We start from the raw sequence: 21,878 nt of genomic DNA, 5'->3' as shown, positions 1-21,878 counted from the left end.
AATATGAAATTGGTACCACATATTTTCTAAAAATGTAACCTATCTGTTGGTGCTGTATTTGAATCTTATTTATTCAACAATAATAGGCATACCTACAAAAGAATAAATACTAAGAACATGAAAAAATTGGATCTGAATAATTGACGAGTAGAGTGCTAGTAGATAGATTACATTTTTAGAAAACTATCGGTACCCATTTAGTATTTTTTATTAAAAATAAATTACTTATGGATTTCTTAGTTTAAATTGAATATTTTTAGTTTTTACAAAATGAAAACCCATCTTTGAAACCACTCAAGGAGCCAAATTTGCCCGATTTCAATAGTTGGATGGTTCTCACTATCCGATTTTATAGTTGAAGGTTGAAGATCAGACTTTTATGATATTTTAAAGATGTAAACTGGTCTTTTCCCTTTTTAAATTATGGGGAAATATAATTATGCTTGTAGTTGTAGAATTTGATGTCAAACCACCCAGTAGTTTTTTTCAAAAGCATGGCCTAAATGTGTAGTTCTTTGGAATTTACTAAAAAGTAAGAGCATAAGTCAAAGTTGTAATTCCCTCCGTTCCAAAATGTAGATCGTTTTGATATTTTTAGATTCACAATATTTGCTACGTACCTAGATATATTTTATATCTAGATCCATAGAAAAATCTATAAATCTAGAAAAGTCAAAACGAACTACATTTTGTAACAAAATGCATGGAAATCAAAATGAACTACATTTTGTAACAAAATGCAGGGAGTATTTGAGAACATATCCCCTAAAAAAATTAACGCTCCATGTCATGGTTGCACACTTCATCTTTTCATTAGCTTTCAGCTTTTCGGGGTTACACGCTTCATCTTTCCATCCCAACAGCGGTCACCCAGAGCAACTCAACCACACAAGCTTAAAGTTCTCAGCTGTAAACTTTGAACGCAAACCCAATAATTAATGATGAATGCTTACTAAAGCACACCAACACCACCAGCATTCCATCGACTGCATGCAACTAAATGCCTGCCGATTTATTGGAGCAGCACTAATTAACAGTTACGCACATGTATCGAATGGAATCATATAGTATACTGCTACTACTAGTATGCACGGCCTCCTCCTGATCGATCACTAATTTACAGCGAACCATCGTCGCAAATCCAAACCCATCACACTACTTGCTATCAACAGTTCAACTGTTCAACACAGCTAGCGCACGCGTGAACGGACCGGGAGAGATCATCGGAGTTCGGAGATGTCATGGCGGGCGTGGCAGCAGCAGATTCCCGGGGGGGACTTATCTCTCGGAGGTCGGGGTTTGTCAGGCGGCCGGCGACTTGGCCTTGGCGGCGAAGCAGGCGGCGGCGCGCTTGCAGGAGCGGTAGAGGCTGAGCATGGACAGCCACTCGGCGAGGGCGTCGCCCAGCCGCGGGGACCGCCGCCGGCCCCGGCGCACCCTCCACCCCAGGCGCCCCGCGCGGTCCGGCTGCGGGTGCGGGTCCATCGCCGCGGCGGCAGCGGCGTACTCGGCGGGGACGACGGAGGCGTAGGGGTCGGAGCCGCCGGCGCAGGACCTGGCGAGCAGCGACGGCGGGAGTGGGAGCGCCTTGCTCTTGGAGGAGGACGACGACGACGACGAGCGGGCCCGGGCGGGCGTCTTGGGGATGCCCGGGCGGTGCTCCCACGAGAAGGGCACGGCGGAGGCGCGCAGCGGGGAGGGGAGGAACCGGTGGAACGGCGACGGCGACGACGGCGGGAAGAAGGAGAACGGGGAGCCCGGCGCCAGGGACGGCGGCGGGTGGTGGTTGGGCTTGGACGGGAGGAGGCGCCGGCGCCGCCGGGGCGTGGCCACGGCGGAGGAGGGCGTCGCCGGCGCCGGCGAGGGGTGCGACGGGGAGGCGGGCATCGGGGGGCGCTCGGTGTGGTGGTGGTGGCTGGTGGGGTGCGCCGCTGGGGTCGGTCGGTCGGTCGGGATTTATGCTGCGCGCGCGGCGCGGGTTTGGGCGTCCGGAGGGGAGCGAGGGAAGGAATATTATAGGACCCCGCGTTCGCCACGTAGGATGCTGACGTGGCTGCCCGGCTCCTTCCGCGGGCTTGGTCAGCTCGGGTGATTTTCAGGGTAAAACAATTTTTGCCCTTGGCCCGCCCATAAGATGATAATAAGCAAATCACTACTGGTTTGCTTCGACGTTCATGTACTACAGTAACATGTTTTATCCTCTCTTCAATCATATCTAAGCAAATCTAAATATGACAATATGAGAGGACATCTAAGCAACTACCTTAGTTGCTTGACATATCTCCTCCGTCTCCATAACAAGCAACCAAATATTGAGGGTACTTCAAGAGGCTTTGAACAATCCATGGTTTTGAGTTTGCCATCTGGCACATAAAGATACATCTTTGCATGTGCATCCATTCCATTCTCTTTTCTTATATTTATCTAGAAAATCAGTATCTACTTCTTCCTCAGCTTAGCCATTTCTACGCTGCAGGGCTAGTGCCCACCATATTTACAACTTTTAAACTAGAACCCTTGCTGACGCACCATTTCGGATAAACTTTTATTCTTTTAAAGGAACTTCAACTTTCAAGCAACGATTTCAAGCGCATTCAAAATATTTTTACAATTCGTGTTTTCAAATCTTTCACCTTGCTTAGTTTATACTTTACACGTATTTGTGCAACGTCCGGCCGTGTGGTGTGTAACCCTTTTTTTTTCTTGGACCAACGACAAAGATGCTGCGGGCACCAATTGATTAGTAGCTCTACTTTTTATATGTCGACATTACTGGGTCATGGTGCTCCTTTCCTTTTCGGTGCAAAAGGAAAATGATTATCAACCTTATCGTTTCATTTACCGATATACTCTGGAAATGCATAAGCTGTTAAAACTAAAGCAGCACAACATATACATCACATTGTACTGTTTTCCCCCCATACAATGCAGATCCTCTTTCAACAAATTAAATAAAAAGCACCCCAACTTTCAAGCACATAAAGAAAACATACACATGTGATTAATTCCAACCCTTTCACTCAAACAATGTATTCAAAATTTACACATATTTTGCGACATCATCTGGACGAGTGGCATAGAACCCATTCTCCTGGACCGATGACCAAGGCGTTCCGGGCACCAATTGACTTGTAACTCTACTTTTTGTACGTCGACATTTCTAAATAATGCTGCTTCTTTTCTTTTTCGGATCAAAAGGTAAAGGAATCTCTACCTTATCGTTTCATCTATTGATGACAGTAGGTATTGCGAAAATACAAAAGCCATTTGAAACCAGAGCCGCAGCACAACACATAAATCATTAAATCTTATGTCATACCTTTTGTTGCCATACGATGCAACTTCTTCTTTTTTCAAGCCATATGGATGATATGATTGGATGGTTTTCTCACATGCAAATGCCCCATATTAATTAAAAGCCACCCCCACTCCCTTTGGCAGCATCTACTAATTCGGAACTTAGTATACGCAGCAGCTGTGTGGATGGATGAGCAGGTCACTTTCTTTCTCCGAAAAGGTGAAAGAGAGCCAGAGAGGCACCGCGGTTTCAACCTGCTTTCGGCCTGCGTGCTTTCACGAAAATTAAAGCAGCTTATTTCTAGTATTATTCCAATTGCAATTTGAGGTTCAGCTGGCGATCCGTCCTGCATCACGTTCGCATCAAGCTTTTGCATGCATGGCCAGTGTGAGCGAGTGATCTAGGTAAAAAGGAAAAGAGAAGCAGCTGCCGAACTCAGTGTACGAGTATTTTAGCGCACACGTGTACGCGAGACGAGGACACGAGCGGTTGCTGCCGTTTTCCGTCTCTACTACCAGCTCCAGTGATTAGCTAGGGTGTAGTAGAACAGGCTTGTTTGAGCTACAACTACGGCAGAAGAGACAGCTACCCTAGTGTTGGGTTTCAGATGGTTAGCCGTATCATATTAAAAAGAATCTTATTATTTAGAAGTATTAAATAAAATCTAATTACAAAACTAATTGCAGAATCCCTGTGCTAATTCGCGAGACGAATCTAATGAGGTATATTAATCAATGATTAGCGGATGGTTACTGGATTAATTAGATTTATTAAATTTATCTCGCGGATTAACACCCATCTATGCAAAGGATTTTATAAATAAATTTTATTTAATACTTTTAAATGATAATATTCTCGTTTGAGAGATGGAGCTAAATTTTAGTCCCTAAGAACCAGACGGGGCCTAATACTGATGATCCTGGTTCGATTAGTGTAAAAAAGGGGGTTGCAGTACATGCAAGTAAGGGCCTACGCGATCGATCAACCTCCTGCCGTCACCTGAGTGCGATGCATGACCCATCCCTCGTATCCTGGCCGTATCCTATTTCTCTGAGTGCTTTTTACAGTGATGATCTGTTTATAGTTAATGTCTCTACTGGTGTTTGTTTATAGCATCTATGATACTAAGATTAGCTTGCCTCCGAATCTTCGGACGAGGGAAACTACAAGACACGGGATGTCGTCTTTTTACTGACACGGGTAAATTACAAACTACGGAACAAACAAACGTAGACGCCTCGTCCACGGTAAAATAAAAAAAGATTGGTGGTTTACGCGAAGACGTTACATTATTCTTTCTCCACCCAGCCCCGAGTGTCTCTCTCTTTCCTTCCCTTGGCAGTTTGGAAGCGCCGCGGGCGCACACCAACGTGAACCACAACCATTATATTCCGGCCATCTCCATCAGCTGGGCTCTCTCCAGGTTAACTTGCCGAGGAGAAAGTAGGCAAGCAAGCATCGGCGAGAAAAACACCCGGAAAGCAAAGCAACCGGTAGCTCTCCGGAAAAGGAACCGACCAGAAGAGATCAGGGCCAAAGGAAGTGCTACCTCTTTCCCCCTTTCGTTCCTCACCACCTTGAAACTTGTCGACGGCGTCCCTGGCCTGGCCGAGGAAGTGGGGCCACACCTGTACTGATGTGCTTTACGTATCATATGTCGAATTGGCGGTCTAGCTCCCAAATCACGGTGCACTGATGTACGCGATGCCTGCTCGATAACACCTAAACAGACGCCACAACTGAGCAATAATAGTATAGGTGGTTAGGAAAGATGCATGGTTCCCTGCCGCGGCCATCCGGGATTAATTAGTTTGGCACTCGATGTGATTGTGTGTTGATTATGCAACTATTTCTTTGAGGGGTAGCTAGTGCAGTAGCTGTAGTGACTTTGCCAATCTTTTTTTAAAAAACACAATACAGACGTAGATGCTCACAAACACGTACGCACACTCACCTATGTAAATACACGCACGCAACCCTACCTCTATGAGCACCTCCGAGAGACTGAGCCGGCATCAGTCTCTCGTAGGATTTTATAGGATAGGATGCACATGCGTGCGCGCGCGTTCATAGCAGGGATGCACATGCGTATGTATGAGGGTGGGTCTCTATTGTGTTTCGGAAAAAGGACGCGGACTCGATCACCTAGAACTCAAGAACAAAACATAGACGCACAAATCATACATTTCTGCTGCAAATTATGGAGTGTTTTCTGTTGCGTTTCTTTTTATAGGAAATCGGTGATTTATTCTAGTATCAGAAATCACCAGAAGTTATATTGTTTAAATTATCGTGGATGCTATGCATATTAAAACTAGTTGCAAACAGCTACAAGTAAACCATAAGAAGCAGCATGGTGCTAATGTTGCAAGAATGTAGTATATTCGTTCTTACGTGAACCATGGACTATAGCCAAGTTCATAACAAACACTGTGCATGTACAAATTAAATGTTAACCATCGACGTAATTAGCAGATATGTAAGCATAATAAGCAATGTGCAAACAATATAGCTCATTCTGATATTTACTATCTGTCCATCTACAAACTTACTAACTTGTGCCCCCCCTAAATGGTTGGTTTTTGAGGAGTCATCTGAAGGCTCATCCTCATCCCTGGTACGGTGTTCTCCCGGATGAAATGTAATCAGGTGTCGATGTGCATGTTCTGACCATGGAAGACAGGTTCTTGGTTAAGGCAAGATGGATGTGTCCACCTCGAGCATCGATGCATCAGGATCTATCATAGCGGAGGAGAGATGCATGCGCTCAAGGTGGATAACACATTTCTGCCATTATTTGCCTAGAGCAAGAATCCCGTCTTCCATGATCGAAGCATGCACATTGATACATGATTACAATTCAGGCGAAAATGGCATATCTGGCTAGAATAAAACTGGAAACAAACTTAATTCTCTATTGTATTGCTCTCATCTCCATGTGCGCATTCACCCTGGTTTATATAGACTCAAGCACGCATGTAACCGGAGTTTGGGTGGTTTGAAGCTAGGTGGTGTAGGTGGTGAACGAGCATGCGCATGTGACCAGGAATAGTGGAATACCATGGCTAATTTGGCACTGGCCAAATTTAGATGCTCTAAAAGTAGGGGCATGAAGGGGTCTTCCTAGCTCTTAACGAATCCGTATCATAAATCCGTAGTGGTGCAAGTCAGAGGATGGCTCTGCACCACTCATTATAAACACCCACACCCACATGATCACTTAGAACACAGGAATAAAACAAAGAACACACACTCTACCTGTGCTGCAGATTGGGACAACATTTTCTATAAACTAAGCATTGGTTATTTAACAATTGAGAAGCTACTATATGATCTGTTTGGAACGCAGGAATCGAAAATCATCTCGTTAAATTCAAACAACGATCTCTACAAAATAAACTGAGGATGTGTGTCTGCACATGCTGGCTTTCTTTCCATTTTCAACGGTCATCATCGATCGCCTTCATCATCAGATCGCACCTGATCGATCTGCTCTGCATGTACATCGACCCCATCCTACGCAACCTCCGCCTGCAACTTCTCCCGTCGTCGCATACGGCCGCGCGCGCCTTTCCACCGGCTTCCAGTGCGCGAGCGTTTTCAGCCCGCAACGGACAAGGGCAAGATCACAAAGCCCCGGAAGCTGCCTGAAAACGATGCACATTCCGTAGCATTATCTGGCGTCGCCTTGCCAGAAAAAGGAGGACGGCGATCGTCGGAGGCAGGCCGATAATCCATGGAAATTCGGGGTGATTCCGCTCTCACTTTCAGGTTAATTTTTTTTCTGGCCATTGTATACGGGCCATGTGGCGCACACTGCACACCTGACCTAACCCTGGGGATTTGGCTCGTAGCAGGCATGAATTCTTCTCGGTTAGGTTATGAGAGACGGCAGCTAGTGTTTACGTCAGAGTTTGTTTCCCCATCAAAATCCATCATTTTTCACTTGCCTTTGTCAGATTTCTTTTCCTCCCAATCATGAATCATGGAGTAAAACGAGATGTGTTTAGTTTTTACTCGAAAACGTAAAATTAAAGCTGATTTTGATAGAATATACAAACAAGAGTTGCATATGGAAATTAAGAACAACTGTGATGGGACTACTTTTTCTTTGCTTGCAGACAGGATAATGCGACAACTAACAGGCTGGTGTGCACAGATCAGGTTATATATATGTACCAAATGTTCAGGGTCTAGCAGGTTGAGTAATAAGCAGCTAATAGTCGTATCCAGGGTTTCTTTTGCTTAAACGAAGCTAGTCCAGCCGTTTCACATTGCATGGCAAGCAAGAGAAACATGGCTGGCTTCCCGCCTGTTGGTGCTAGTCAGGTCGACTTCAAATTCGCTAGGAGAAACACTGCAGAGGTAAGCAAACAAAAAGCAGTGGTCCGGCTAACCATGGGGGCACTGATACATGGTCATACTGCCTTTGTAAAAGGGCGGCGTGCACCCTGAAAGCCATATATGCATCGAAAGCACCTCCACTAGCTAGGGAACCTTTTGATGTCTCCTATAGATACCATTGCTTGGGCGAGCAATCATTGATAGGAGAGCTCTGTATAGTATCATCGTCTTTACAGAATGCGTCAGATTATTCGTTAATGTTCTCATAAAAAGCAACAGTTCCATTTCATCTAAGCGCATTTTAAGAAAAATATCACTGATTTTTTTTTAAAGAATATGAGGATCTAGAGTTTTTTAGTTCCTGTAGCACTAGTCCAGGGCATGCTGAACAGTCTCGGCAACGGGCACAAGCAGACTGTCAGACTGAATGGCAGTATTAGACAATCATAGTCGGGAGACTCTCTCATTATTAGTTTCTTAGACTATATATATGAGGTTTTAGGTAGCAGCATGCAAAGACATCATCGGGCAATGATAAGCAAAGCACAGTGATGCATGGTGCATGATGGCTACACCGCCACAGCACACAATCTATAGTACTCCTACAACATCTTACGTGCAGGAGAAATTAATTAGAGCGGGCTGCCTTCACTTGCCAATTAAGTAGGACATCAGTTCTGTTCCGTTGGCATCATCTTGTACGGCCTCATCAGGACCACAGAATGCTAAAGAGGCCAAGACTCATCGGTCCCAATAATATTAATTACTTCCGTTCAAATATCATGTTTCTTTTCCTCGTTCTTTTTTAGAAATCACATCATATATATATATATATGTAGTTGAGAAATCGCGCTCTCGGTTTTCTTTTAAAGCATGTCATTCTCACTAGCTGGCTGCTTCCTTTTTCTGGAAATATAATCATTAAGCATTTGCCATGAAGAACAGTTTTGTTCACTGCATGAATCACTTTCTTATTTTGGACCAAATGGCAAAAACTTTATATTTGCTAATAATACATAATTGCCGCAAATATATGTAACCTGCACCGTGATATAGAGGACGGGATATTAAACTATTCCATTATATTATCTAAAAAAGTATAGGAGTCTTGCTCAGTGACAACGGGGAGGCTCAGGTTATCGACTGAATACAAAATGATTGGAAAAGGACGTCAAACGACCGACGACTATCGGCGCCAGATTTGTGCTTCAGTGGCCATTGTATATATTTAGTGTCAGTTCCTCCCACTGCTGACAAAGACGACGATGTTTGCACTTGGGTTTTCTTTCTTTCTTCTCGCAATGCCGTAGCCAAAATCTGTGTCATCCTGCCCCTTCGTCTCCTAGTGCGTCGTGATACAGGAGCCTGTCGGTTGAAGACTTGAAGTCATCCACAGACAGGGGCAAGACATGCACGGCTCTACCAATTTGCTTATACTACCTCCTTTGATGCCTCCTGACTTCTTTCTTTCACCTTCTCCCACTGCAAAAGACACAACGCCCATCGTCATCGATCGTATCCTCATGATCCAGCCCAGAGCTAGTAGTATCTTACTTCTGGTGTGGATCAGAGACCGATCAGAGTTAAGCGTGCTCGCAATTGATATGATGATGAAAGGCTGCTAGCTAGAACCGGCGACATTGACTGAACCACACCGACAGGCCGGCTCTCGCGACTGCGCAGCAGAGGAGAGAAACGTGTGAACTGACGGCATGATGGACAAGAAATCATGGCTTCGTTCGTCCCATCTAGTCTAGGCATCATCTTTCTCTGTTTGCAACAATAAATTACATGTAATCCAGACGCCAACTCTTTCTTATCAGAATACTGCTGGATCCGGTCGTACGCGGCCTTAAATACCTCCGGGCTAGCTGTATCTTGTACTAGGGTCTCTCTTTTCTCAGGACGATCTTGTACGCACTCGGACGCATGCTGCATGATCCGTAGCCGCCTGCGTGTTCAAGTTGCGTTCTGGAATCGCGTAGGAATGGACGGGATGGGGATAGCTTAACGGCAGAAGATCAGCAAGAGGACACGGAGAAAGGGAGCTTACTGAACTGATCAAGTCACCCCATGCATATATACAATGGTATTCTGCATATATATGCATGAGATCGAATTATGAAAAAGTTCAGACGTCGTCGTGTCGCTAGCTCATACTCTATGGTTTCAGACCAAATCCCATGCATGGACCATTTGTTTAGGACAATCATTTCAGGCAGCGGAGGATGGAGCTGCCCTCTCCGTCCTCTAGTTGTCAGACAATACATGCATGCTGACATCTCCAGCGGTCAACTAACCGTACGTGCACTGATGCGTCTCAAATTAAATCGGGGTGCTCTTACTCTCTTAAGCACCCTGATTTTTTTAGATTAAGGTAAGAAACCCAGGGTGCTCAGCTCATGAGGGGATCATCTGAGCACTGACGATTAATAAGGTTCTCAGGTGTGGCACTGTCCTACATGGCAGAAATTTAAGGAGTTACCTAAACGCATGCGGTTAGCTCTTGCTCAACAACGTGTCACATAAATACAGTTGGCACAGTCCAGAACAGTGTTGGATCGGCATAGAAGCAACAAGCAACAGCTCATCTGACTTGCTGCCGCCTGCTGGTCATCAAGGGCTTCAGGCAATTAGGCAGTAATGATATATGCAGAGGACACGGTACATGCAAGCATCATATTATATGAAGTGGCTACAGTTGAAACTGTTCAAAAGTACATGTGGTCTCAGATCTCAGCTGCTAGATGTGCTGTCATAAAAGGGTACGGTCAGTGATGAGTCAACTGCCAACCCTGAAGAACTCAGAGCGCACGGAACTGAAGAAATGCTCAGCACTGAATTGTGTGGATCCAAAGGTAATGACCATGATGGGTGAGCTAGGGCTAAGGCTTAGGCTCCTTTGTTCACCATGATGGGTGAGCTAGTGATTATGTGGGAGTTGAACTGTCACTCGGATATAAAATTCCTTAATTTAGTTGTGATAAACCGTTGTCTGATTTTTTTTCTTTCTCCCGAGAACGTTTGTTGATATCAACAGTCAATCGGAATATCATGTAGCACTAAATAGGGGGCAAAAAAGGAGGAAACTGTAAAGGGCTAGTGTTCCGAATTGAGATAAGGTTTTCAAACTTTTGTGAATTCTGAGATCAGCGGCAAAAGTTACTGAATTATATTGTATCCACAAACAGGCCAATAAAGCAAACGTCACAACAGCCTATTACATCAACAATAACAAGAGTAAGAGCTGCCTGCAAAACACTTTGGGTCACACGCGCACACTAATGTTGCTGAGCACATGCAGTAGGGCCATGGAAGGAGTGCAACCACCAGGAACCAAGTTTGGAGGACGAATAAGGGCCTATTTGGATGAGGGGACTAAACTTTAGTCCCGTCATATTTAATGTTTGGACACCAATTAGAAATATTAAATATACTCTAACTACAAAACCAATTGCATAAATGGAAGTTAATTCACGAGACGAATCCATTAAGCCTAATTAGTTCATGATTCGACCATGTTGTGCTATAATAAATTTGTGCTGATGATGGATTAATTATACTTAATAGATTCGTCTCGTGAATTAGATCTGACTTATGCAGCCGATTTTGTAAGTAGCCTATATTTAATATATTTAATAGGCCTAAGAGACTAAACTTTAAATTCGTCGGATTCAAACAAACCCTAAACCACATTTTTGTAGAACCGACACTTGCTGATATGTTCAGCTTGTTGCCAGAGCCCATACACATCGAGCCATAGACCCATAGTACAGTCCAACCAGGCATGTCTCCCGGAATCCAGAGGCGGCACATAGAAAGCAAACTAGTAGACGACGCGCGCCATCGCGCGCGTTTATATTTAATCCGTATGGGTGTGGTTTTTATCAAGAATGTATTAGTGCATACTTATATATCAAGACTTCTATGTGTTTGGTTATTTAATCCGTATGGATGTGGTTATTTAGTAGCGTGGCCTTCTATTTGTATTTCTTTTTTAGAGCATCCTCCTGGCAGGTCAGGGCCGTCGTACTATGCCTGCAGAGAACCTTCAAACGGGCTCGATTTGAGGCAAGTCCAACAGGCCTAAATTTGCACCTAAGAGGCGTATTTGGAAAAGGCTTTGGTTCATGTTTAATCCATATGGGTGTGATTTTTATCCAATTTAGCGGCACAAGAATGTATTAGTGTATACTTATATGTCAAGGCTTCTATGTGTTTGGTTATTTAATCTGTATGGGTGTGGTTATTTCGTAGCGCGGCCTTCAATTTGTATCTTTTTTTTAGAGCATCCTCCTGGCGGGTTAGGGCTGTCGTACTACGTCTGCAGAGAATCTTCAAGCAGGCTTGATTCGAGGCAAGTCCAACATGCCTAAATTCTTTTGAAGTTGAACAATGTTTTCTCTGTCGTGTTTTTTGTAATCATCATTTTCAAGTTAGCAGCTGATCATACTGAAGGCCATAATAGCACATGATTATTTTGAAACCATCAGGTAGGATTAAATCGTGAAATTTTTCTGACCGAAATGCGGTCAATTGGATAGGTGTTTTTTGTAAGTGTATGTAAACAGAAGCAGAGGTGCTTTAAAAAAAGAGGTAAAATAAATGGATTGGGTAACTGTGTACGAAAAGACAAGCAGTGAGCAACAGCTGAAGCATAGTAACTCTGGAAGAAAGGAACCAGCAGTCTTGAAGTTTTAGCTGCAGTGATACATCAAATTAACTAATAAGTTCATTATGGTAGGAAATTGAACATAAGGAACCAGCAGTCTTGAAGTCTTAGCTGCAGTAATACATCAAATTAACTAAGAAGTTCATTATGGTAGGAAACTGAACATAGACCCAGGCAGCATTAGGCCTGTAGGTCAAGGCGCAGTAGCACAGTACTCTAATAAAATGTTTCATTCCGTCAGATTCGGCTGGAATTCTGACGATTGGCTTCAACATGCTCACTTCGTCTTCAGGGAAGTGCAGCAATTCTACAGCTGTAGGTTATGTAAAGGTTAGTTAGGTTTGAAGCAGTTTATTGAGGCGCTGAAAATTATTCAAAAAAAATCTAGAGAGGTTACCTAGTAGCAAAAGGTGGTATAAGATCTTTAAGTGATCAACTGTGCCACTAATTCTGCTGACCGAAGTAGTTGGAGAGTTTCTGCCCAAATGCAATCAAACGAGGCTCAAATTTGAGCCATGTGCTTTCAATGGCATTGGCACAGTTTATCATAAAATATATGGCCAGTTGAAGGAGGAGAGATGTGGCAATCTTGAACTGCATGATACTCTCTGTACTTGGTAAGCATCTCCAGAAGACTAATGTCCAAATTAAACTGCCTGATGTGATGGCTGGGCAACTGTTTTCATATAGGAACTGGAGGAAGTTTCTCAGGTTGGCTATATCTAGGTGTAAATGAACCATTTAAAAGACAACAAATAGCTTAAGTTTTTAACAACAAATTGAACAGTAAAACTTGAAAATGAAGGAAAAAAGGACAGAAGTGCTACTCAAATTCTGGCTGCAAGTCCTGCAACATGCTCTAATTTCCAATTCAATGTACTTTTATGTGGAGAATAGAAATATTGAATGGACCAACTGTGCAACATGATAAAACCCAAGATTTCAAGACCTAGGCAACCAGAGTTGAGCTTCTCCACCATGAATGGATCCTTGAATCTCGTTAACTCTAGATGCAGTTAGCTTATTTGGAAACAATGATTTAGGAGCTCTTAATAATTTAAAATCATATGAATTCTCAATAGTATGCAAACATATAGTTATATAAGCTCACCCTATAAATATTTTATAGATTTGAAGAACACGAAGCCTAGACCATGTTACATCCATATCACAAGCTATGTTAGTGTCAATTGATACAAAAAAACACAACAATATTTTTTTCAAAGGAAAAAGGCAAAAAAAGAAGTAGTAGTTAATGGTCCTACATAGATATGCACGGAGTAAGTAAAACTTACCAAGCTAAAGGTGTTGCAGATATACTCCAGTTAGCAGGATTGAGACCAATATGAATTTTGTTTCTGCCATATTCAATAGAAGGCATTATTAATATTTTTTTGTCTAATCTTTGCAAGTGTTGGCTATCTGTGTGCATTTAGTTAAGTATACATGCATTCAAGTTTTGATACTAAGGACCTACGTATGTTAGTGGTTATACTTATATGGCAAATGCATACATTAAATTCAATTCCAAGATTAGAAGTAATGGTAAAAAAATATAAGCAAAGAAAAGACAAAGTTCTTAACTGTATTTACAACTTTGAAATAGGTGGTTTATCTTGCTTACCTTGAAAAATAGTGCTGGTGGTTGCAGAGCAGACACAGTGAACTAGAACAAACTTAGCAAGCAAATTTTAATGTACGACTGAACGAAACAGATGTGGTTCATGAAACTGGAATCATACAAATCACAATTCCATCCGCAGCAGAGGAAAAAAAATCCAGCCTCCATTCATGTTGGGCTGTGTTCGCACCCAAAAGTGGCAGTCTTGAGAAGACCGGTCGGACCTGTTCCCCCAACCGGTCAGACCAGTTTGGTAAAAGTCTTCAAAATGTGAATTGGACTTCATGATTCGATAGCTCTCGATGAGTACATCAAGATTAATATGTCGAACGTCCAATTTGGAGTCTAGATGAGACAGATATGGCTTCAGGAAGATCTGCACCCTAGGCAGACCGGTCACACCGGTTGCCTAATCCGGTCAGACCGGTTTTGGCGGTGTAATCCTAGTTGGAGTTATATTTTAGCACAAGATTTGTTAGGATTTCGACTCCATTAGGGGCAAGACCTCCCCTCCCTATAAATATAAAGGGCCACGGCTGATTGAAGGTAATCCCAATCGATTCAACAACTATTGCCTTTACTTTTTATCTCCAAACCCTAGCTTTTCCAAATCCTAATTATGTTCATCTTGCATCTCTACGGTGTTCGAGGGCGTTCTGAGTGGCCTGCCAACCTCAGAGCAACTTTAGCTCCGTCAGCCCTGACGGGGTCCCTCACGGGCTTGTGGATCTAGGTTTTCGCGCTGTTCCTAGAAGAACCGGTCTGAACGATCCGCAGAACCGGTCTGACCGGCCTACGCAGGAGCACCGCCAGTGACGATCGTTTGTGATCCGCGCATTCTAGCGCATTCTTGTGTTGGCTAGATTTACATCAACATACTTTTTGGCGACTCCGCTGGGGAAGAAGATCTTGGTTCTTGAAAAACCAATCTAATGTACTCTAGAAAAATGGGTGCCACTGGCGAGCTCGACAAGGACAACATCATCTCCATATCGATCGAGGAGCTCAGCAAGGAGGAGCACCAAGATTACTTGATGGCCAAGGAGCACTTCAAAGCACAATTCTTGAAGGGATTCAGGAAGGATAAAAAGGCCAGATCACGAGGGTTCAAGACTTTGTGATGCCCTCCTTCTTGTTCAAAAACAAGCAAGTCAGGGTAGTAAGCGATGTAAGCACTTCATCTTCCGACTTGTTTAGTCAATTATCGTCTATGATGGACTAGAAAATTGCTAATTCACATAAGTGCACGATTGATTTGCTTGTTAACATTACGGATAAGTTAAGTACCTTAAGAAAAGGCAATCTATAGATGATAATTGTTCTTTTGAAACTGCAAAACCTAGTTCATCGGCTATGCCAGCATCTGCTCAGCAACCACCATATGGGATGCCGATGGGCTATTTTGCAGGGCAAACACCACCACCACAAACGTCGCAGCCGAACTGAAGCGTCCCCCCATCAGGGAAGACTTAAAAGTGTTAATTTATCAGTCTCAGGAGGCTGATAACACTTTTATTACAACAGATGGTACATCACCGTACAACTCTTCGCGGTAATAGGCAGTGAAGCGCCACTATCGCGAGGATTACAACTAAAACCCACACCACTACACTAGTTACGAAAAGAGGATCATCAGAGTCTTGCGCCATGCGGAATCCAACGGTGGCCTCAACCACAGGCAAGACTGGGTGCAGGACGAAACCCTACTCGTTGTCTTCGGGGACGTAGTCTGGGTCTTCCACTGTAAAAGTAAGAAAGGGGTGAGTACAAACGTACTCAGCAAGTCCAATCACACCCACGGAGGGGGGGGGATATAACAGAATTTAATGCACAAGGTATTCCAAGGATAAGGTTATGGTTCGTTTACGGGAAAAACTCGGTTATATGCAGGGGTTTGTTTTAAAAGCATTTTCAAAACGAGTTTTCCAGTACCAAGGAGCACACAGCGTTGATCCACACGGATCCAGGTTTTAAACTGCTACCGGACTCCCCGTCCGCCGTAGCACACGGCACAACTGCCGGACACTTTCCAAACGACTCACACCAGTTCAACCATTCCCGGAGAGAAACACTAGTTATGTGACCACACCATAACTTGCCCAATACCGTGGGCACGGCTATTCGAATAGATTTTCAACTCTGCAGAGGTGTGCAACTTTACCCACAGGTGGGGTACCACAGCACGATCACCTTAGTGTCGGTGCAGATCCCAACAAAGCCATTACCCACCTTAGCTAGACCTGACTAGCCACCACGGGATCCATCAAGGGGTCATTCGACCTATCTCCGAGGTTTAACCGGGGCATAAGTCACACAGAGCTTATCCCTTCTCCTTGATCACCCGTTGCTCTCAACTCTCCTGATGGCTACCAGACTAACTAGTGGGATTTATGCTAAGCCGTTGCCCATACAACGGTCAAGTGGTTTGCACGACAGGAAGCTAGGTAAGATGACACATCAACTCGGTCCTTAGGGGTGACAAGATGGATATCTCCCTTCCTCGCTCAACCACACAGGTACGAGCACACCAACGGCAATTCACACAGAAATGCCATCCATCCTGTCTAACTCACTTTTCAAAACCACACTTTATCCCTTCCCACACGTACACACACTTTCTTTGCAAAACCAGGTGGTCAAGGTATGGTTATCACAAGTAGGGGTGGCTATCCTACCATGTTTTCGGCACACAAAACCATGCAATTTTATAAAACAGGCCTCTGGGTTGTGTTTATAAAAACTAGGACAGAAACATGCATCAAAGGGCGGAATTGAACTTGCCATCGTCAAGTCCTTGCGGAAGGTCCTGATCGAAGCACTGTCCCTCGGGTTCGGGGTCGCAGAACTGGTCCTCGGTTGCTTGGTCGCAGTCGGGAACTTCTTCGTTCACTCCGTGTCCTACGACGCAAACAAACAGGCACACAATCAAGCACAAGAACTAAAAGTTTTTATCGTTGAGCTTGAATCGGAAATAATTTAGTTACGGAGGTAGGGGTAATATTTCTGGGTGGTTTCTTAATGGCAGGGCTAGAACTATACTAGAAAGGGCGTGGTAAAGTTTCGGGTCGATCGGAGGTCGTTTCGCACATAAAATGATGAGTCAAAGACGGCTTCAGGGATTAAACGGGGTCCAGGGGCTTGTTCGTAATTAACCGGAAGGAGTAAGGACCTAATTGCGAATCCTAAAAAAATACTCGGACATGCTAAAAGGTGCCATGCGTGTCTAGGTTCGCGTATTGGAGGGCTCAATTTGAAATATTAAAAAGGGCGAGGTTTCTTTTGCAAAGAATGGGTGGATAGGGGTGCTCCTAGAGAGGGGGGGGTTTTCCTTGGGGAAATACAGGGGAGGCCAGGGGGTTTTGCGTAAAAGGGGCTACCTTCTTCCTCCTCCCCTCACAGGAAACAGAGGAGAGGGGAGGGGAGCTCGGCGCCAGCTCAATCCGGCGGCCTAGGGCCCGGGGCGGCTCAGGGTGAGAGGGGGAAAGAGAGAGAGGGTCACGGGAAACTAGTTCCCGGCCTCACCTCGGGCCGGGGTGGCGCGTGGAGACGGAGCGACGGCGGGCTGCGGGCGGCGGCGGAGCTGCGGGCGGCGGCGGCACTGGAAGCAAGGGAGGCGGCGGGCGGTGGCAGTGGGGGTTGTGGGGGAACGAGGGGCGGGGCGGGGGCCTTCTTATAGGCGGGTTGAGGCGGCGAGGAGGCGGGGCCGGTGGGGAGGCCGGCGAGCGGCGCGGATTGCCTTAATGGCGTCCGCGTCGTGGCATCCGTGTCGTCGAGCGGCGGCGCGAGCGGCGAGGCCGGGCGACGTGACGGTTCGGTCACGCATGCGGACAGTGGGGCGGCGCTGTGCGGCACAGGACGGGGAGGCAGGGGAGCAGCGGCGAGCGGCGCAACTTGTCGACGGGCGGCGCGGTGTGCCGTGTAGCCTCGGGGCCGTGTGCGCGAGCGCGTGGGCGTGAGCGTACGCGAGCCAGAGCACGCGTGCGCGGGGAAGGCGGGGAGCAGGGACGCGTGGGCGCGCGCGCGGCGGCTCGGGCGGAGCGCGGCAGCGGCGGGCAGTACGGCTTGACGACGGGCGGCGCGGCCGCGTTCCGGGGGCGGGCACGCGCGTGCGCGAACGGCGCGCCGCGCGGTCACGCGTTGCGCGTGCCTGGGGACGTGCGCGCGCGGGAGGGGCGGCGTGGCTCGGGGAGCCGGGGGCCGGCGGCGTTCGGGAGCAGGGACAGGGGAAAGAGAAGGGAGGAGAAGAAAGAAGGAGGGAAAAAGGGAAAAAGGAAAAGGGAAGAAAGGAAAGGAAAGAAAGAAGGGGAGAGATTGGAAAAAGAAAGAAATGGGAGGGAGGAAAAGGAAAAGGAGAGGGGGGGCGTGTCGGCGCCGATCGCGGCGGCCGTGGCCACGCGCGCGCGAGATTCTCGCGCTGCGCGATAAAGGAATTACGCCGGCGCTAATCGCGGAAGGCGGTCGCGCGTAAGCGGTGCGGGATGGGACGTCGGTCAGGTCCGCTGTCGGGCAGGAAGGGTTAGGGTTAGGGTTTTGGCGTCGAACGACTTTTAAATGAAGCACTCTAGCGCATGATTTAGTTTGGTGAATTTTCAGGGCGTCACACGAACACGGCTGGACCGGTCGAACCGGTCCAACAGACTAGTCAGACCAGTGCGATGGTAGTTAGCCCAGCGACACCTGCACCGATTGCGTCGATTACTTGTTCGGCAGCCCCTAGCCAAACAAACGAGGTGAAATTGACTGAATTGACATCGGTTAAACAAGGTAGAGATGAAAGTATATATGATTATTTCAAGAGAGTCAAAGATACTAAAAACCGTTGTTCTAGTTTGCCGATTTCTGAGAAAGATTTGGCTGATTTGGCTTTTGATGGTTTATGTTCGCATTTTAAGGAAAACTTGAAGGTTTTTATTTTCTTATGGTTAACCAAGATCAAGTTAGAGCTTTGATCCAAGAGTATAACTTTAAAAAAGTGAAAGAAAGTTGTATGACTCATCGATCCAACGCACATAACGTTGATTGTAAATCCGATAATTCGGATGATGAGAAAAAAGAAGTGTATGTTGCTGAATTCGTATGGCCATCTGAAGCTGAATCATATTATTGTTCATCTATTAAGCCGACTCAAAAGAATCGGCAAGAAGAAGCTCGTTTTACTTTTGATGTTTCCAAGTGTGATCGCATATTTGAGGAATTGCTTAAAAACATGAACATCAAGTTGTCTCATGCCATACCGCTGCTTGAGGAGTTGAAGTGGTGTGCATGTTGCAAATTGCAAGTGGCATAATTCTTCTTCTCATGCCACTAATGATTGTAATGTTTTCCGTCGACAGGTACAATCGGCCATTAATGAAGGATGATTGGTTTTGCCTGAGATGCAAGTTGATACCATTGATCTGAGCAATGCCAAGGTACTTATTCGGCCAGAACAAGCTGAAGGAGCCAAAGGGAAGAATGTGATCATTGGTGAAGCAAGGCCGAAAAATTCAGAAGATAAGATTCTGGCCTGGGAAGTCATGATTGAGAAGACTCCCGATGGGAAGGAGTCAATAAAAATTACTGTCAAAGCTTCTAGACTCGGGGGGGCAAGCAAGTTCCTCACGAGACTCGAGTCGGCCTGCTACCTAGATACGACCGGTCTGATCGATTTCCCTGCCGGTCAGACTGGTCCAACCCAAGGCCAACCCAAGATGATCAAGCCCAAGCGCCCAGGAGTTAGTACTTGGAAGGTGAATGAGTCAAAGGTGCGGGGGGAATTTGCCAAGCAGAAGCCCACCTTTGATCCGCTTCTGAACAAGTACACAAATCAAAAGGCCGTTCCGAGAGATTGGCCACTAAAAAAGAGATCAAGGTCACCTTCGCACCAAAATAGGACATCATCTCCTTGGGGAGAATCCAGCAAGCGCAAGGGTGATATCACTACTCTGTTTCCTTCGCAGAAGGTGTATGCTACAATGATGTAGGCACCTTCGGCATTGGATTCTTCTTGCCCAACGTGGGAGAGTGAAGAAATTTGGATGCAATGTTATCCGATGCCACATCCGCCGTTTCACCAGAAGGAGGAGGATCAAAGGAGACCAGTGTTCGACAGGTAAGAAGAACGGTGTTTGACAGGTTGTCGCGCCCAGTTCACGACCAATTGGGTTTTCAGCAATCAGGTCAGAGGCTGCCTGCACCGGTCAGACCTGTTGCTGACCGGTCACACAGGTCATACCTAGGGCCGTGTTGTTCTTCTTCTCCGAGACAAGAATACCGCATCAAGCAGAAGAAGGAAGAGGTACAACCCATGCAGGTTGATACAGGGAAGACCATAGCTAATGACGTCATGCAGATTGGTGATGTGAATGTGGACATCAAGGACATAGCTAAGGGACCCATTGTTGTTGGCAATCAGGTCAATTCTTCTATCCCGAATCTGTTATGGGTAATGATCATGAGGCTAGTAGCAGTAGTTCAATGGCGAAGTACTTTCAACCAAGGTGGTGTCCTCCGAGGTTGACTCGTACTCAGAAGAGGAAGCTGTAGCGTTTGCTGTTCCAGGAGAAGCGGGAACAGGAACTCGAGAAGCAGAGGGATGAGCAATTCAACAAGTATAGACATATGATCCCTCAAGGCAAGGTGTGGAAGGTCAAGGCTGCTGGTCAGCCAGCAGGACCGGTCGAGCCACCCTAGTCGACCGGTCTGACCGGTACATACGATCGGTCTGACCGCCTAGCACAACCGGTGAGACTGGTTACTCCTAAAGCAGTGCAGACAGCTGAATCGGCGACGCCTGTTTCGGTTTCTCATGATGAAGAAATGCCATTGGCTCCTCAGGTACAGGATGACGAGGAGTTTGTGGATTATGGGTCGTCACCAGAACGCAGCAACATGGACATCAACATGGAATGTTTGTCTTCGGATTACTTATGCGGGCTGATCGTTTGTTGATGCGAAGGCGAGTACTTGCATAGTAGCATGTCAAACCGATATGGTTAAGCATATGTTACATAGGCCGATTTTAAGTGGAAGAATCGGCAAATGAGCTTATACGCTTTGTGGAGTATGATTTGGCCTGTGAACCTTTAAAATTCATAAGAGGCCAGACTTTAGCGGATTTTATTATTGAGCATCGGATTGGTAATGGGTATGAAAAGATGCTTGAAGGAAGAGATGGAAGATATAAGAGTATCACCCTTAGAATTATTTTTGCCGATATAGTCTGTGTTAAGCATCATCCTTAGATTAGTTCTTTTTCTGGTTATTGCTTTTCGGCATGCAAAACATCACAAAAAAAGCATGAGGAAGAAACCAAGCTTTTAAGAGCTATTACACAAATACCAAAAGATAGCCGAGGAAAAATAGAGCAATCGGCTAGAAGGGAACCAAAGAAGGAATTATTCATCGTCACGAACAATGAAAAATCAACATTTATTGGAGGTCATCTTACTGGTATTCATCATTTATTCCGTCAATGCATGTGCCATGGAGTGCATATTATAGTATAACTGATCCTAGTCCATAGTTTTGTCATGATCCTTGGTTGCCATGTTATGACTATCAACATTCTACTCATGCTTTACCAAGGAGTCATGATCGGCTACCATGGCTGTATCAAAATTTTTGTTACAGGCTCAGATGTTCAAAAGCTGAAATAGTAGTTTCATACATGTTCAACTTGCTAGTGTCTTATTTCGACTACATTAGAATGCGTAACAAGTATAGAGAACCATCATATATGGGTGATGTATTGTTTATCATCATCTTTAGATAAGTTTGGTTCAGAACAATATTTTCTAAATAGGAGGGCATATGTTCGCACCTAAAAGTCGCAGTCTTGAGAAGACCGGTCAGATCTGTTCCCCCGACTGGTCAGACCGGTTTGGTCAAAGTCTTCAAAATGTGAATTGGACTTCGCGATGGATAGCTCTCGACGAGTAGATCAAGATTAATATGTAGAACGT

At 45.4% G+C, this 21,878-nt stretch overlaps 1 protein-coding gene across 1 annotated transcript; it reads right to left on the bottom strand.

Moving 5' to 3' along the window:
* Positions 1-787: 787 nt before the first annotated feature.
* On the bottom strand, positions 788-1,921 carry LOC112901842 (vegetative cell wall protein gp1-like). Its single transcript, XM_025970734.1, has one exon. The coding sequence runs from the start codon at positions 1,885-1,887 to the stop codon at positions 1,303-1,305; it is 585 nt and encodes a 194-aa protein (XP_025826519.1). The 5' UTR covers positions 1,888-1,921; the 3' UTR covers positions 788-1,302.
* Positions 1,922-21,878: the final 19,957 nt, after the last annotated feature.

Source organism: Panicum hallii, chromosome 1, assembly GCF_002211085.1.
Source record: "Panicum hallii strain FIL2 chromosome 1, PHallii_v3.1, whole genome shotgun sequence".
NCBI classification, from domain to species: Eukaryota; Viridiplantae; Streptophyta; class Magnoliopsida; order Poales; family Poaceae; genus Panicum; species Panicum hallii.
The sequence above is the reverse complement of the archived record's forward strand: the minus strand, read 5'-3'. Positions and strand labels throughout refer to the sequence as shown.

What these genes read in the sequence shown, in the direction of transcription:
- LOC112901842 (XM_025970734.1), bottom strand. Translation starts at nt 1,887, where the DNA reads ATGCCCGCCTCCCCGTCGCACCCCTCGCCGGCGCCGGCGACGCCCTCC.